The 17,049-nt window shown below is 35.8% G+C and overlaps 1 protein-coding gene across 2 annotated transcripts in view; it reads right to left on the bottom strand.

The window, feature by feature from the left end:
* Positions 1 to 2,568: 2,568 nt before the first annotated feature.
* The window catches only part of MED13 (mediator complex subunit 13), a 94,885-nt gene continuing 80,404 nt past the window's right edge, over positions 2,569 to 17,049 (bottom strand). For both annotated transcript variants that reach the window (XM_070478576.1, XM_070478577.1), the window contains exons 24-30: positions 15,879 to 16,021; positions 15,234 to 15,392; positions 14,931 to 15,116; positions 12,640 to 12,788; positions 10,598 to 10,771; positions 6,909 to 7,009; positions 2,569 to 6,572 (exon numbers count right to left, since the gene is read on the bottom strand). In XM_070478576.1, the coding sequence (XP_070334677.1) occupies positions 6,440 to 6,572; positions 6,909 to 7,009; positions 10,598 to 10,771; positions 12,640 to 12,788; positions 14,931 to 15,116; positions 15,234 to 15,392; positions 15,879 to 16,021 (1,045 nt within the window). In that variant the 3' untranslated portion in view covers positions 2,569 to 6,439. The remainder of the gene's footprint in view (positions 6,573 to 6,908; positions 7,010 to 10,597; positions 10,772 to 12,639; positions 12,789 to 14,930; positions 15,117 to 15,233; positions 15,393 to 15,878; positions 16,022 to 17,049) is intronic.

Below are 17,049 nucleotides of genomic sequence, written 5' to 3'. Positions count from 1 at the left end.
ACAAAAAGGCAAAATGGTTGTCTTGAGGAGGCCTTACAAATAGCTGTGAAGAGAAGCGAAAGGCAAAGGAGAAAAGGAAAGATATTCCCATTTGAATGCAGAATTCCAAAGAATAGCAAGGAGAGAGAAGAAAGCCTTCCTCAGTGATCAGCGCAGAGAAATAGAGGAAAACAACACAAGGGGAAAGACTGGAGACAGTTTCAAGAAAATCAGAGATATCAAGGGACCATTTCATGCAAAGATGGGTACAATAAAGGACAGAAATGCTATGGACCTAACAGAAGCAGAAAGTATTAAGAAGAGGTGGGAAGAATACACAGAAGAGCTATACAAAAAAAGATCTTCATGGCCCAGATAACCATGATGGTGTGATCACCCACCTAGAGCCAGAAAATACTGGAATGCGAAGTCAAGTGCGTCTTAGAAGCATCACTTGGAATAAAGCTGGTGGAGGTGATGGAATTCCAGTTGAGCTATTTCAAATCCTAAAAGATGATGCTGTGAAAGTGCTGCACTCTATATGTCAGCAAATTTGGAAAACTCACCAGTGGCCACAGGACTGGAAAAAGTCACTTTTCATTCCAATCCCAAAGAAAGGCAATGCCAAAGAATGTACAAACTACTGCACAATTGCACTTATCTCACATGCTAGCAAAGCAATGCTCAAAATTCTCCAAGCCAGGCTTCAAAGTTTGTGAACCATTACCTTCCAGATGTTCAAGCTGGATTTAGAAAAGGCAGAGGAACCAGAGATCAAATTGCCAACATCAACTGGATCATTGAGAAAGCAAGAGAATTCCAGAAAAACCTCTACTTCTGCTTTAGTGGCTATATCCAAGTTTTTAACTGTGTGGATCATGAAACTGTGGGAAATTCTTCAAGAGATGGGAATATCAGACCGCCTTACCTGCTTCTGAGAAATCTGTATGCAGGTCAAGGAGCAACAGTTAGAACTTGACAAGGATCAACAAACTGGTTCCAAATCAGGAAAGGAGTGCAACAAGGCTATATATTGTCACCCTGCTTATTTAACTTATATTCAGAGTACATTATGTGAAATGCCGGGCTGGATAAGGCACAACCTGGAATCAAGACTGCCAAGAGAAATATCAATAACCTCAGATATAACAACCACTCTTATGGCAGAATGTGAAGAACAACTAAAGAATCTCTTGATGAAAGTGAAAAAGGAAAGAGAAAAAGCTGGCTTAATACTCAACATTCAGAAAACTAAGATTACGGCATCTGGTGCCATCACTTCTGGAAAATAGATGGGGAAGCAATGGAAACAGCGAGACACTTTATTTTGGGGGGCTTCAAAATCACTGCAGATGCTGACTGCATCCATGAGATTAAAAGACATTTGCTCCTTGGAACAAAAGCTGTGACCAGGCTAGACAATATATTAAAAAGCAGAGACATTACTTTGCCAACAAAGGTCCGTCTAGTCAAGGCTATGGTTTTTTCCAGTAGTCATGTTTGGATGTGAGAGTTAGACTATAAAGAAAGCTGTGCACTGAAGAATTTATGCTTTTGAATTGTGGTGTTGGAGAGGACTCTTGAGAGTCCCTTGGACTGCAAGATCAAGCTAGACCATCCTAAAGGAAATCAGTCCTGAATATTCATTGGAAGGACTGAAGCAGAAGCTGAAATTCCAATACTCTGGCCACCTGATGCGAAGAACTGACTCACTAGAAAAGACCCTGATGCTGAAAACATTGAAGGCAGGAGGAGAAGGGGTCGACAAGAGGATGAGATGGTTGGATGACATCTCCAACTTGATGGTATGAGTTTGAGCAAGCTCCTAGAGTTGGTGATGGACAGGGAGGCCTGGTGTGCCGCAGTTCATGGGGTCGCAGTCAGACACGACTAAGTGACTGAACTGAACTGAGTGCTAAATTGTTTTAAAAGGTAGAGAATGATCAGATGTAATATAAATACATATTTATAGTTTTTTCTGTCTTTTCTTGACAGAAAAAAAATTAAGATAGAAATTCCAATGACATTCACACCTTTTTAAAGGATTCTTTTTTTACTTCTGCTGTCAGAAATGACCACCAATCTCAAAATGAACACAATAATTTTGGGATTTGTCCTTACTCAGCTTAAGTTTGGACAAAAATATTTTGAACAGCTGCTTAAACAAAATCGGCAGAGCTATTTTTCAAGTGGTTGTTTATATGTGAACAACACTTGTCTGGAAATTCTCTGGTAGTCCTGTGGTGAGACTCACGTTTTCACTACTGAAAGGCTAGGTTCAATCCCTGGTCTGGGAACTAAGATCCCACAAGTCATTCTGTGTTACAAAAAAAACCAAAAACAAACCAACGGACCTCCCATCCACCTACTTTGCTTATGTTTCAATAACACTTGTGCAATTTTTTATAGTACAATTTTTAAAATAATTTCAAGGTAGCTTGTTTAGACTAGAAAACTGATATGAAACTGATCAGCCTAAAAGGAATTTATATGTATAAATACAATTTTCCTGTATACTATACACTGATGTATGATTAAAATCTTTTACAAAGTAAAATACTTTATTTTCGAGAGAATGAGACACCACAATGAAGGCTTCATGAATAATTTATTCCATTTGAAGTTTTTTTTGTTTTTGTTTTTTTTAAAAAGTATAAACCTTTTCATTTCCTCAATCACAATTTGTACAACTCAGTGTTATGGCATTCGGCAGCAATAGTGTTTGTTCCTTATTCTTTTTTTGTCACGTTAAAAAAAAAAAAAAAGCAATTGGACCATATTAAATGTCACTGCTAAACAACTTTAAAACGCCCCTTCATAAAGTGACCAAGCTATTTTGAGAGAGCTGATGCTGACATGTCCAGTAATGACATTACAATTTATAGTTTAAACTCAGTAACTTTAAGGTCCACAAATCCAGTTTACTCTGAAAACTAAAGCTATTTTAAAACTTCATGAATACATCAACCTGAGGAGTATTTTAGGTCCCAAATCCAGTTTTAAATTAATACTCCACAAAAAAGAAAACATATATATATATATATATAAATTTAAACCACAGTTCTGGGCCCATTAAAACATCAAGAAAAAAACTGAATGGTTAAGATTTTCTAGCAGATTTTTTTGAGGGGTGCAGGGAAGCAAAAGAATTTTATGTCAAAAACATTTTTCCTTAATTTAGACAAAGAGGAAACCCAGACCAAAACATCACTCATGCAACATTAAATGTATTAATAGACTGATATGTGATGCCATAGTGGATGAGTAGCAAATTATATGATGCAACAGCATTTAAAAACTTCGTTTTAATGTATTCAATTTGAACATTTTAAATAACGCAACATAGTATTTTGATATTACAGTATTAACATAGTGCTTGATTAAAGATCTGCAAATCTTTGTAGTAACACATTAAGTTAAAAAATTACCTCAGAAGGTAAATATGAAGACGAAAGGAGAATATTTTAATACAGTAATCTGTGCCATACTGACAATTGAGTACGAATACAGCTGAGGATAGTTGACTAAGTAGTAAGAGCTTAATTTTTAGTGGTTTAAGAAAAGTTAGAAAGATTTAAAAATTACAGCTACTTTTAAAATTTAAGGATTACATATAAGTACACTTGGTGGCCTTCTGGCCAAACAATAAGGTGTACAGAAATTTATTCATACAGTGTTAATTCACAGTCCTGATAACTGAATGGCTTGCATAAGAAAGGTATGGCTAGATGTTTCTCACTGGCTGGAAGCAGACATTATATAACTAATCCTTTAAAATGCCAAAATACTCAACTCCCACCCTGCTTTGTAATGGATAACTGCACAAAAAACAGACATTAGCACTGTAACAAAGAAGTCATGGTGTTGGTGATCAACTGGTATAAAGTATATTACTTTGCTTACCTATTTAAACAAAACTACCCATACTTGTCTGTGACTACATTAGTAAGTCAGATCCATCATCCTGCACGAAAGGCTTAATTTTTTGTTTTTTTTTCTGAAACAAGTTTCCTGACCTTTTCGAATGGCTATTTAATAATTTTCCATTTGAGTGTGAATTTATATATGAAGGGAAGAAAAAAATCTTATCAGTAAATCCTATATACTTGGGAACTATTCCTTGATTCCCAGATAAAAAGGAATCATGTAATGGGTTCCTTTCTTATGGCTCCATATAAAAAGAAACTGTCGGGGAATAATTTTCTAAAAATCTGTTTTCAAACTGAGGTGTGGTTACTATAGATTAGTGATTTTAAACAACCGAGAGTATCCTTTTTAAAGAGTCACTATTGAGATAATAAAATATATAAAAAAAGAATACCATTTTAATACAAATTTCAAATAAGCATCTTTCCCCTCAAATCTCAGACAAGTATTTTTTTAAGTACAGAACAAAACATGCCAACATAATCTGTAGTGTGTTAGCATAATTTAAGAACAAATGCACAGATGTGACCTTTAAATTTTCACTTCAAAATAGGCTGACCACTGGGATTGTATTATAATTTTGAACAAATGATTGAAAACCTTGTTACCAATTGTGTTTTCTCTACAGGAAAAACAAGACTTGCTAATGTTTTAATATACACAATTTGAAGAAGTTATATTTTTCATAAGAAAGTGATATTTAAGCTAAGCATATAGTATTTACAAAACAAGTTTCAGTTAAAAAAAAAAAAATAACAAAACATACCAAATTACAGTTTTGTAAATACAATCCATTTTGTCCTTGTAGAGAATTAGTGAACATACAAATTCAGAATTTAGCTAGACTGCTTCCAAGAAAGACAGGTAGACTTGGCGACTGTGAATTTAAGTCAGCTACACAGGTAGGAGGCTAACTTGGACTCTCTTGTGAGCAGCACTGTAGAAAGGATTTTTTAAGGGGATAAAGGCTGCATAAAAGCAGTTATCTTGGCATGTGCAAACAAGAAGAGGGAAAGCTGTATTGAAGGAAGGGGTGAATTAAAGTCCCTAAAATTCAAGTCCCTTCTTTAGGGAGGTGAGAACCTCCTTGGCATATGCCCTGCCTTTTCTGAGCTGTGTTATAGAAAAGTACAGACTCTGGTGTTTGGGACTGTCATCTCCAAACCAAGAAAATTAAATAAATAAAAAAGGCAAAAGGAAACAGGTTAAGTTTAGAAAATGGTTCTTTAACTAGTGGAATAGTCTGAATACCAGAATTCACTGAGAACCTATTTACACCACAGTTTGATTGCACACACACACCCATACATATGCATACTCTCATACACATTCCCAATCTTTAATTAAAAAAAAAAAGTCAAACAATCAAGAGTGACTGCTCTTAAAATAATTTGTAAAATGCCTAGAGCTGGGCTAAATTTCAACCTATAGCAGATCCTGAAGATAATTTTCATAATTAATAATACTACCATGCCTAGATGTGCCACTGTTAAAACAAACAAAAAATTTTAAGCATGTAACATTAAACACCAAAATTAGTTTAAGCATTCAGTAGCAAATGTTTTTCTTGTAAAACTAAGTTTCTTTCACTGGAAATGGCCTGAAATATTAGTCATAGCCCTAAACCATAGTACAAAATATAACTGAAGAATTCTCATTTTTATTCTAAGTTAAACCACCTAACAATATCACTTGTATATTGCCATCATGTTATTCTGTAAAGGTGTGGTTGATATATAAAATGTTGTAAGACCCGGTACCTTTTCAATTTATAAACACAGTGAACTTCATTACTGTACATGTACTCTGCAACTACAGCTTAGCTGTAAATCCTCCACACACAATGGTATGGACATTATTTCCCCTCTATCCCCATTAAACTGTACATCAAGACAATACAAATTTACTGTCCCACCCACCCCCTTACAAAAAAATAATACTCTAAAAGCAACCCTACTGCAACTTTTTAATTAAGACGATTACATATATTTTAGACCAATTGCTTTAAAGCAAGAAGGCAGTATAAACCTTCTAGGAAAATTTTTATAAAAGAGGTTAAGAAATATAAGACAATTTATACATTTAAAAACTTACAATAAATAAGAGATGCAGGCATTTTTGAATACTAGATACTATAATCCAATACAAGAACATCTTGATGTTCTGAAGCCATATGTTGAAATTCGTTGTTCCTCATGTTTCCTTCTCCATGCTTTTAATATTCATTTAACATGACTGGGTACTATGGCTCATTACTTTTCACAAATACTGTGACTGGAAAAAAAAGGTTAATTTTGCTACGAAAATGTTATAATACGTTGTGTATGATCAGTCATCATCCTAAAGAGTTCAGTATAGTCAATGAAAAATAACAGGGTTATCGCCCCTCCCTCCAAGTCAAAACAATATTTGTTGAAGTAATAAGAATTAGACCCCATCACAAATGACTTTCACTGAGAAGATAACTGTAACTTAATCTTGCAGCAAAATCTTTTTCCTTGTTCTTTTCTTGCACAGTTCCATCAAATGAAGATCACAGCATATTCATGATAAAGTTATATAACTGATTCAGCACCACAAAATGAATTGGGAGACATGAGCGTCTGTCCTGGATTGCAGGGTCACAGGTTAGCCAGGAGAGTGCATTGTACTGTTCCAAAACAAACCTGAAAAGCAAGTAAACTAAGTTAAGTCATGTATGTACCTACATTATAAATTTTGAAAGCAAATTCGAAGATGGCATATAAGATTAAAAGTCACACACACACAAAAAGTTAAAGTATGAAATAGAGGGTCTTGGGGAGATTAAAGAAAACTGATTTTCATTAAAATTGTTCTCAGAGGTAGATTACATGTATTAGAAAGGAAAGCACTCATTCTGAATGATAAATAATTCAACTAGAGATCCAAAGGTAACACAACTGTAAACTACTGCCAAAAATGAGAACAATATGTAAGGATGAACATGACATTCCTTCCAAGCTTAGTGGTAAGAACGGTACCTGAGGACGTCTGAAGTCTGGTTTGAGTCGAGGGGGTGGGAGTGTTTACTGTGAAGCAGCTCGTCAGATTGCACTGAAGGCACGTGGAGGTGCAGAGAGGCCTAGAAAGGAACAGGGACGGTCAGCCAACGGGAAATCTGCTGGTGTCACCTCGTTTTCCCAAGGTCTCTTCCATGATGAAATACATTTTAGACTCATGTAGTGAATGGGAGCCACTATAAACATGGCTATTCTTCTTGTTTAATCCATTATGTAATTTTTAAGTGCATAACAAAACTTGTTCAGTTTCATGGCTTTTGAGGCCACAAAAAGGATTTCTAGTTATTTTCTATGTGCAACTTGCCCAGATGTGTGAAGTAAATGTTTAGGAAAGCACAAAACTGATAACCTGAGTACAGTCTCTATGTAACATAGACTATGCAAATTAACCTAGGTCCAGGGCTGAAAAAAGTACTGTGCCAAGTAGCTTCAGTGTGTCTGACTCCTTGCGACCCTGTAGACCATAGCCCGCCAGGCTCCTCTGTCCACAGCGAATTTTCAAGGCAAGGATTCTGGAGTGGATTGCCATGCCCTCCTTCAGGGGATCTCCCCAGTTCAAGGATCGAACCCACATCTCTTATGTCTGCTGCACTGGCAGCGGGGGTTCTTTACAACTAGAGCCACCTGAGAAGCCTGAAAAAAGTACCAGAAGTAAGCATATGCACATATTTTCCCTATAAAGCTATAAACCTTAAGCAGAGCTACTTTCAGTGGCTGGATGAAGCACAAGCAGGAAATCAAGATTGCCAGGAGAAGTATCAATAACCTCAGATATGCAGATGACACCACCCTTATGGCAGAAAGCACAAAAGAAATGAAGAGCCTCTTGATGAAAGTGAAAGAGGAGAGTGAAAAAGTTGGCTTAAAATTCAACACTCAAAAAATGAAGTTCATGGCATCCCATCCCATCACCTCATGGCAAATAGATGGGGAAACAGAGGAAAGAGTGACAGACTTATACTTTCTTGGGCTCCAAAATCCCTGCAGATGGTGACTGCAGCCATGAAATTAAAAGACGCTTGCTCCTTGGAAGAAAAGTTATGACCAACCTAGAGAGCATATTAAAGAGAAGAAACATTACTTTGCTGCCAAAGGTCCGTCTAGTCAAAGCTATGGTGTTTCTAGTAGTCATGTATGGATGTGAGAGTTGGACCATAAAGAAAGCTGAGTGCTGAATAATTGATGCTTTTGAACTGTGGTGTTGGGGAAGACTCTGGAGAGTCCCTTGGACTGCAAGGAGATCCAACCAGTCCATCCTAAAGGAAATCAGTCCTGAATATTCACTGGAAGGGCTGATGCTGAAGCTGAAACTCCAGTACTTTGGCCACCTGATGTGAAGAACTGACTCATTGGAAATAAGACCCTGATGCTGTGAAAGATTGAAGGCAGGAGGAGAAGGGGACAACAGAGGATGAGATGTTTGGATGGCATCTCCCAACTCGATGGACCGGAGTCTGAGCAAGCTCCTGGAGTTGGTGGTGGACAGGGAGGCCTGGCGTGCTGCAGTCCATGGGGTCGCAAAGAGTTGCAACTGAGTGACTGAACTGACTGACTGAGCAACTTAAGTAATAATAGTGCACAGATGCATTCTTTTGTCCATTCAGTTTCATAATGGAGGTTTAGTAACAACTCATACACTCACTTAGGTATGGCAATGAAGAGGTAAAAGAAAGGAAGATGGTACTCTTCTTCACATTTCAATCAAAGAAAGTGAACTGTTTAGTTTGTAAGTCAAAATATATAATAGTGTTAAGCTATGAAAAGACACAGTACTGACTGCAGGAACTCTTGACAGATCTCATTCTCTGTATGACTATAAAAGGTATTATTTTATATTGAGATGTGCTCTCCTCTACAGCTGCAATAATATGTATAAAATTTTGTGTTGTGTATTTAGAAATATAACCAAAAATATGTTTCAACTGCCCACGGGCCCTAGATTTATAAGCAAAAGTCTCTCATATGGCAGATTACAACAAATAAATGAATGTAATTAGTAGTAGTGCTCTAATTTCAATGATAAAAAGATTTTTTTAATCATCTAGGTAACAATCTTTTTTTCCCAAGCCAAGAGAAACATACCAAATGATTTTATTGCCTATGATATAGAAATAAAATGGAATGTATGAAAAAAAAAGGTGAACAAAATTATGGTAAGTTATGCCTTACCTGGTAATTCAGACCAGAAGTCCTAATCTTGTTACACTGTATCTGAGGGTGAATGCCCACTTTACACTATCCTCTCTGCAAATAAATATTGAGTAGAAAAGAATCTGGATAGTCCCTTGGACTTCTTATAAAGTGGTGTTTCTTAAAAACATGTTCTGTGAAACACTATTATTTGCTGCTGTTTTTCAGAGCTTTTAATGTGTATGGTAATAACAAAAGAGAGAGCAGAAAGCACATGGGGCACTTACTTCCTAAAGGACCAAAGAACCCTCTGTTTTGTAGAAACTCCAAGGACTACTACAGAAGTGCAGAAATCCCCCTGGGAATACATTCTTGTAATGAGATACAAGACCACTACACGTACACTGGAAGGGGTAGAAAAGTCTTGTGCTAAAACTATTACCTTGGCCAACACTCTCTAAATATATTATCTCACTAACAGTCAATTCAGATCAACAGCTCTTGTATTCTTCATTAATGTGCTATAGAAATTCACTGTTTAATCAATATGTCACTGACTCAATGATATGTGAGCCAAGCGAATCAGATTTAATAGTAATAGGCTTAAAAGATAGCAGCAAGTTTACTGGTTCAAGTACCCACTAAATATAATCTTAAAAAACTAAAGTACATACTATTCAACTTTTATCCTACAAATAAAAATCAGTTGGCAAGTAGTTAAGTTAGCATAATTTATGGAATAAACCAGTCAACTTCTGGTAGGTTTATACAAGAATAAGTGAAATCAGATCTTCATTTGTTATTTTGGAAAAGTAGCAGTAGCAGCAGGAACAAACTCTAGATAGGGCTTTCACATTTCATTTTACCATTTTATGGTTTATCTCCACCTTGTTATATCACTTGATAATGAATTTGTTTTGATAAAATAAGTCACTATGGGTCTGAGAATACCATTACTTGAAAACCACTCAACAGTTTTAACACACCAATTTATACAAAGCTAGCAAGCTTTTTTAAGGAGGTAGGGAAATGCACCTAAATAGCAAACATTTTTAAAAAATTATGAATCCTCCTTCAGTTCTCAAAATAATGAGGCATAATAGGAGTGTACTATGATATAATTTAAAGAATAACATTATATAATCATTAAACGATTCAGGTTTTAATCAAGTCTACTACCAATTTATGACTCTGCACAAACGAGTTTTTCTGAACTGTTAATATGCTCACTAAGAAAATGAAAAGGTATTTTAATATAAGGTTTCTTCTAGCTCTAAACTCTAAATGTGCAGCTAAAACTAATTAAGAGCAAAGGTCTCAGAGAGTCCATTTAAAGCTATTTACAAGTTTAAACTTAATATAAATTTAAGAATTAGAGTTGCTTCATAATTATTCTCTTTGTTATGTTATCTAGAGAGTTATATGTGGCAATGCATTTAAGACCTCAGACAAAAGCTTAAGACTCCACTTCCATACTTCTTAGGACTTAAGCCGTCAATGAGCATCACTCAGGGCAATACCTTAAGAAAAAGGGGGCACTGATATTGTGCTTGAGGACATGCTGACCAGAACCAGTCAGGTAAGGGACCCGCTTTGGCAGTTGATACAAAGTAACCAAGGGCCAATGGTTGCTGAAGAATATTAGTTACTTCATCATGAGACTCTGTTGAAAGTAGTCGATCAGTACCTTGACCCTTAAAAAGAGAAAATTAAAAATATGTTACTTCATTTGCTATATAATAGCTATAAATACAGAATAGTTTATTACTATCAGTCTCATTATCTAATTACTTCAATTTAAAAAATACTGAAGGACATTTTATTTTGTTTATAGGTAAGATCTATTTAATAAAATTCATCAGCAATGGTCCAGTGTCATCTGAATTATTTTCAACAATAATTTTCATTCCAAACTCTTACAATAAATATCATTTCAAAATATAGAAAATTGGGCAAAATGTGTTAAAATGCCTGTGGTTTAGTTGCCAAGTTGTGTCCAACTCTTGTGACTCCATGGACTGTAGCCTGCCACACTCCTCTGTCCATGGGATTCTCCAGGCAAGAATACTGGAGTGGGTTGCCATTTCCTTCTCCACTGAAGGACATTTTAAAAAGTCAATTTGCTATGTATCTTAATTAGTAATAGCATTAAATAAATGAATTTTAAGAGTTTTAAGAAAATATACTATTTTAACAAGTTTGTATTATTAGGTCAAGCTCATGTTCAGTGTGTGACTGTGTGTATAAATCTTTGTAGCTGATTCAAACGTACAAAACATTCAATGAACTTTCTAACTTATTTCCTAATACCCTCTCAACTAATTCATGATGGTATCCCAATCCAAAAGGTGGACTGAATTTATCTTTGTTCATGTAGCACTATCTATAAAATGCAATTAAGAGTTATTTGGAAGGCATTATGGCAAGGATCATAGCCTTTAGACTAGTTAATGCATTCTTTGCCATTTATGTTAAGGAAACAGATAAAAAGAAAAATGATATATCAACACAGAAACGTTCACTGCAATTATTACTTACAACAGAAAAAAATAAAAGATTTAAGTGTCCAATATTTGGGGAATGATATAACAAACCAGATAGTATTACTGACTCAATGGACATAAATCTGAACAAACTCCAGGAGATACTGAAGGACACAGGAGGCTGGCGTGTTGCAGTCCACGGGGTGGCTAAGAATTGGACACGACTTAGGAACCAAACAGCAATGGAAACAAACTATGGTAAAGGATCAACGTAATTAAAAAGCTGCTAAGGGAATTCCCTGATGGTCCAGTGGCTAGGACTCAATGCTTTCTCTGCCAAGGATGCAGTTTCAGTCCTGATCTGGGAACTAAGATACCACAAAACTGGTTCTATTAAAGTGGTATGATTATTGGTGCTTTTCCTTATTTGTTTCTTTTTTCCCATCATTTAATTCTTTTCCAGTTAAAAAAGAAAAAGGAAAGGATGCAAAGTAAGGTCAGATGAAGATCCTTCTTTAAACATATGTAAACATATGCATATTATAATAATCAAATAACCACTATATATATAATTTCATTAAAATATGATGTTATTCAAATGAAGCTCAAATCATTTTGAGTTCAAACAGAAGGACAAGACAGAATGTTTCCATAAGTGGTAAAAATAAAAAGGGGAGGGGTCTGTGCTCTTTCTATTTTTATGGGGAAATCAGTTATTTCCTTTATGTTCCTTGTCCACAGCTCTGATATGAATGGCAGCTCTTAGAGTCATATCCTGTTTTTCAGATAATCTAATTCTACTTCTAAGTAGAAGCTATGGTGAAGTGGCAGGAAAACTTAAAGAAGGATTAATGCCAAGTATTCTAGAAAATACAAAGTCAGAGAAAGCAGAACCTTAGAGAACCTCTTAATAATGTACAACTCAACTTATTGATGTCTCTGTGGTAAAGTACATGAATGGACTGTTTTAGTTTTCTTGCTAATTTTCAAGGGAAAAAAGTGTTCTTTCTCATTGATATAGTCCATTACTAAGATAATGAATGACATTTAGATAAACTGAACTTTTATAACAGGGTTACCTTGCCAGTGTCACCTCCATGGGGGTAATGAGATCCTGGAGAATGAACAGGAGAACCCGTTGGAGATGCAGGAAGGATATTAATGATATCAGGGTCTAGATCATCTCCTGTGTCTAATAAATCAAAGATACCCATTCCATCTGCTCCATCTATGAAGAAGGAAGAAAAAATTAAATACTCCATTTTTCATATCCAACGGTCATTTACAAGAAAGGGTTAAAACAATGGATCTTAGCCAAAATAAGTTAATTTAATCAACATCTACTGAATGTATACCATGTGCCAAGTATTGTGATAAGATACAAATAATCAACTATGCATAAATAAACATGAGACTGCTTTGAATAATGGTCCCTCCCTAAAATGCCCACATCCTAATTTCAGAAACCTGTGAATATGTTAAGAACTCTGCATAGCCTCCAACTAATAAAAATAAATGGAAAAAAAAAAAAAAAGAACTTTGCAGATGTGATCAAACAAAAGGTCTTGAGGTGGGGAGATTATTCTGGATTATCCAGGTGGGTTCAATGTAACCAAAGGGGTCGTAACAAGAGGGTTAAAATATGCTTAGAGTCACTGAAGATGTGAGTGCTTTAACTTGCTGGCACTGAAGATGAAAAAAGGGACCATGAGCAAGAGATGTACATGGTCTCTAGAAGTTGTCAAAGACAAGGAAACAGATTCTCCCTTAGAGCCTCTAGAAAGAATCCACCCTGCAGATGCCTTGACTTTGTATTTATAGCCCAGTAAGAATAATTTTGGACTTCTGATTTCCAGAACTGTAGGAAAATAAGTGTGTGTTGTTTTAGGCCAATAAGCATGTGGTAATTTGTTACAAATAGCAACAGGGAACTAACACAAATGCTGGGAATGAAAATGTATTTAAAATGAGACTGCTGCTGCTACTGCTGCTAAGTCGCTTCACAAATTCCTTAATTCTTTATTATTAAAATATTCAAGTTACTGCATACACATTAAAAGAGGAGAATAACCATTACCCATACTTTTGACTTTAGAGATGTGTCATTTTCTCAGAGAAACAATGGAATATCACTTATTTTCTCTTGTACTAAAATGCGATCTATATAAGTACATCTAGAAAAGTTATAAATTACTATATTATTTTGGTAAATCAAAATAGAAAAGAATATAAAATGACCTGCAAAGTTTACATACAGGTAACTCAACAGTATGTACATAAACTGTACAAATATTTTATGATCAATGTTGCCTTTAACGTAAGCAAACATCAGGGACTTCCCTGGTGGTCCAGTGACTAAGACTCTGAACTCCCAATGCAGGAGTCTGAGTCTGATTCTTATTCAGGAAACTAGTTACCACATGCCACAACTAAGAGTCTGCATGCCATAAACAAGACTCAGTGCAAATTAATTAATCAATTCAAAAAATAAGTAAATATTTATGGGATAATTCACAGCATTAGTTCTGATATCAATAAAGTGGAAGAATGGTATTAGTCTCCTGTAGCAGTTTAACAAATTTCCACAAACTTGTTGAAACAACGAACATTATTTCTTCTAGTTCTGGAGGTCAGAAGTCTAAAATCAGTTTTACTGGGTTGAAATCAAAATGCTAGTCATTAGGCCAGAAATCTAGGTACAGGCAGGGGTATGCTCTCCCTCAAGGATCCAGGGAAAAAATATGTTTCCTTGTCTTTTCTAACATCTATTCCTATTTTCCTTGGCTCAAGCTCTTTCCTCCGTCTTCAAAGTCAGCAGCATAGTCATTTCTCTCTGACTCTGACTTCCTCTGTTGCCACTACACGGTCCTCTCCTCTTTTGTGTACAGTCAAATTTCTCTCTGTCTCTCTCTTCTACGGATATATAAGATTGTATTTCAGGCCCACCTGCATAAGCCAGAGTAATCTCTCCATCTTAGATCTTTTCTCAGATCTGCAAGAGCATGCATATAACGTTAACAGTCACAGGTTTCAGGAACATACACAGGACACAGATGTTTTGAGAGGCATTATCCAGTCTATAATCAGTCAGAATCACCCAGATTTATTTTATATTTGCAAACCTCTAGAGAACAATTCGACTTCCCAGGTGGCTCAGACGCTAAAGCGTCTGCCCGCAATGTGGGAGATCCAGGTTTGATCCCTGGGTCGGGAAGATCCCCTGGAGAAGGAAATGACAACCCACTCCAGTACTCTTGCCTGGAGAATCCCATGGATGGAGGAGCCTGGTGGGCTGCAGTCCACGGGGTTGCAAAGAGTCGGACACAACTGAGAGACTTCACTTTCACTTTTCAGACAACAATTCACTTACCATTGTTGGGATTGAAAGCTAAGTCTAAATTTTCAGTGGTATAAGTAGCTGAAGCTACTTGCACAGAAGCAGAAGTTGGAAACACAAGTATATGAGTACATGATATATCCTGTGGGGTATTAAGCTGAGATGCCTGCATGTTTAGAGTGGTGCTTCTTCCGAATACAGAACCAGTTGACACAGAATCTGAAAAGAAAATGAAAGGTATTTTTTCTTTTAATTAATGAAGAATCAATTTTACATAACATTTAGAAACTTAAGTACATAAAGAATTAAATCTGATATAAACTAAAGATTACTAACCTGGCATAATAACAAAAGAACCTTGGGGTTCCATTGCTACCAAGCAAGCACTGAGAATGCTAGGAGAGTCTGCAGCAGATATACCACACATTCTACACATGTCTTTCAGCCTTTTACTTAGAGACTGCAGGTTTCGACGACTCAGCAAACAGCTCCAATCTGTGGGTATCAACAGTAAATAATAATAATAGTAATACCCAAAATAAAAGCACTGTTAACAACCTAGAGAACAAAAGTTAAAACATAATGGTTTTGAAATTAATGTATTCCTCAAGAGTCATCAAGTCAAAAATCTATTACTGATACGTCTCAACATCTTTTACCCCCTAACTTCAGTATATGCTGGTAACAGTATTTATTGAACGTAGGATGAGTTGACTAATAAGCAGAAAGGGGATAAAACGGAGATGGCAAGAATAGCAGTAATAGCACTTATATAAAATTGGAATAAATTCTCTTAAAATTTGAGTTAGGCCATTTGGGAGCTAGACATATGTGGTTCCCCTTTAAAGAACAAGACAGAAAACTAGGTTTTTATTACCTTTTGCATTTTATTCAGTACCTATTCCTAGATATGATCTGAATAGTATATGAATTAACATAAAACAGAAATTTAACTATTAAATAGTAATAACACAACTTTACCTTTTAATTCTCCATGACCAATCCTTCCCAGACGGCCAATTACAACTCTCCATGGCAATGAACTCATCTGTACAAGTCCTAAGCACCATTCCCAAAGTTTCTGTAGACCAAATCTTCTAGCAGATCCTTTTTTCCGACGAGCTCTGTTGTATGGAATAGAGACAGTCATAAATATTTCTAAAATTCCTATGATGACATTTCAAAAGAGCTTAAATTTGTGAAAAATTGGTTCCTTCATTTTAGTGCTTGACATTTTTTCACAACTCCTAAATAAGAATACATATAAAATTACAGGTTTGGTATGGTAGTTTACATTTTGTTTAATACATGCTAAAATATATACTTAAAATTAAAAACCGTTCACAAATTATCAAAATTCATCAGAAACAGTGCTCTACACCAGAGACTGGCAAGCTTTTTTCTTTAAAGGGCCAATATTTTAAGCTTTGCAGGCCATCAAAACTCTTCTGCAACAACTCAACTCTGCTGCTGCAGCATGAAACGGACAACAGTTACACAAATAGGTGTGGCCAGATACGGCCCCCAAACTGGAGTTTGCCAACCCCTGCTTCATACTTTAAATTGAAAAATATCGAACAAATCCCCCCATACTTCTCAGAACAAACAATGCTATTTTCTGCATGCATGTCCTTTATTAGGCAAGTACATAAGCACTCTCTGGCTGAGCAATAGTAGCTATCATTTGTTGAGTACTTACTATGTATCAAGCAGCATGCCCAATTAACTTATATGTAACACCTCATTTCATCCTAAGAACCCTTATAAGGCAGATAAAATTATCCTCCTGATTTTACAGAAAAGTAAGCTATAGCTCAGTTGGGTAAAGTAATTTTCTCAAGATCACACAGCCAATAAGCCAGGATTGGGATTTTAATTCAGATCGCTATGACTCTAGCACTGGCCCTCTTAACCATCACCTCACTTTTACTTTCAGTAAAATGGCAGCACACCATCTCCGTATTGGGAAGGCAGCATTATTCTCTCTGTTCTCATTCTCATCCATCACAGATCAATGTTTCTATATCTGCTTCTTCAGTGCCACTATAGCCAAATAAGCAAAAAAATTTTTTTTTGGCATATAACCAATTTCTGACCTTAAAACTACAGAATGTTTATAAAAGAAAGAAGAAAATAAAGGAGAGAACCAAAA

This window comes from Odocoileus virginianus, chromosome 17 (genome assembly GCF_023699985.2).
Source record: "Odocoileus virginianus isolate 20LAN1187 ecotype Illinois chromosome 17, Ovbor_1.2, whole genome shotgun sequence".
In the NCBI taxonomy this organism is placed as follows: domain Eukaryota; kingdom Metazoa; phylum Chordata; class Mammalia; order Artiodactyla; family Cervidae; genus Odocoileus; species Odocoileus virginianus.
Note: the sequence above shows the minus strand (reverse complement) of the source record. Positions and strands in the feature narration are given on the sequence as shown.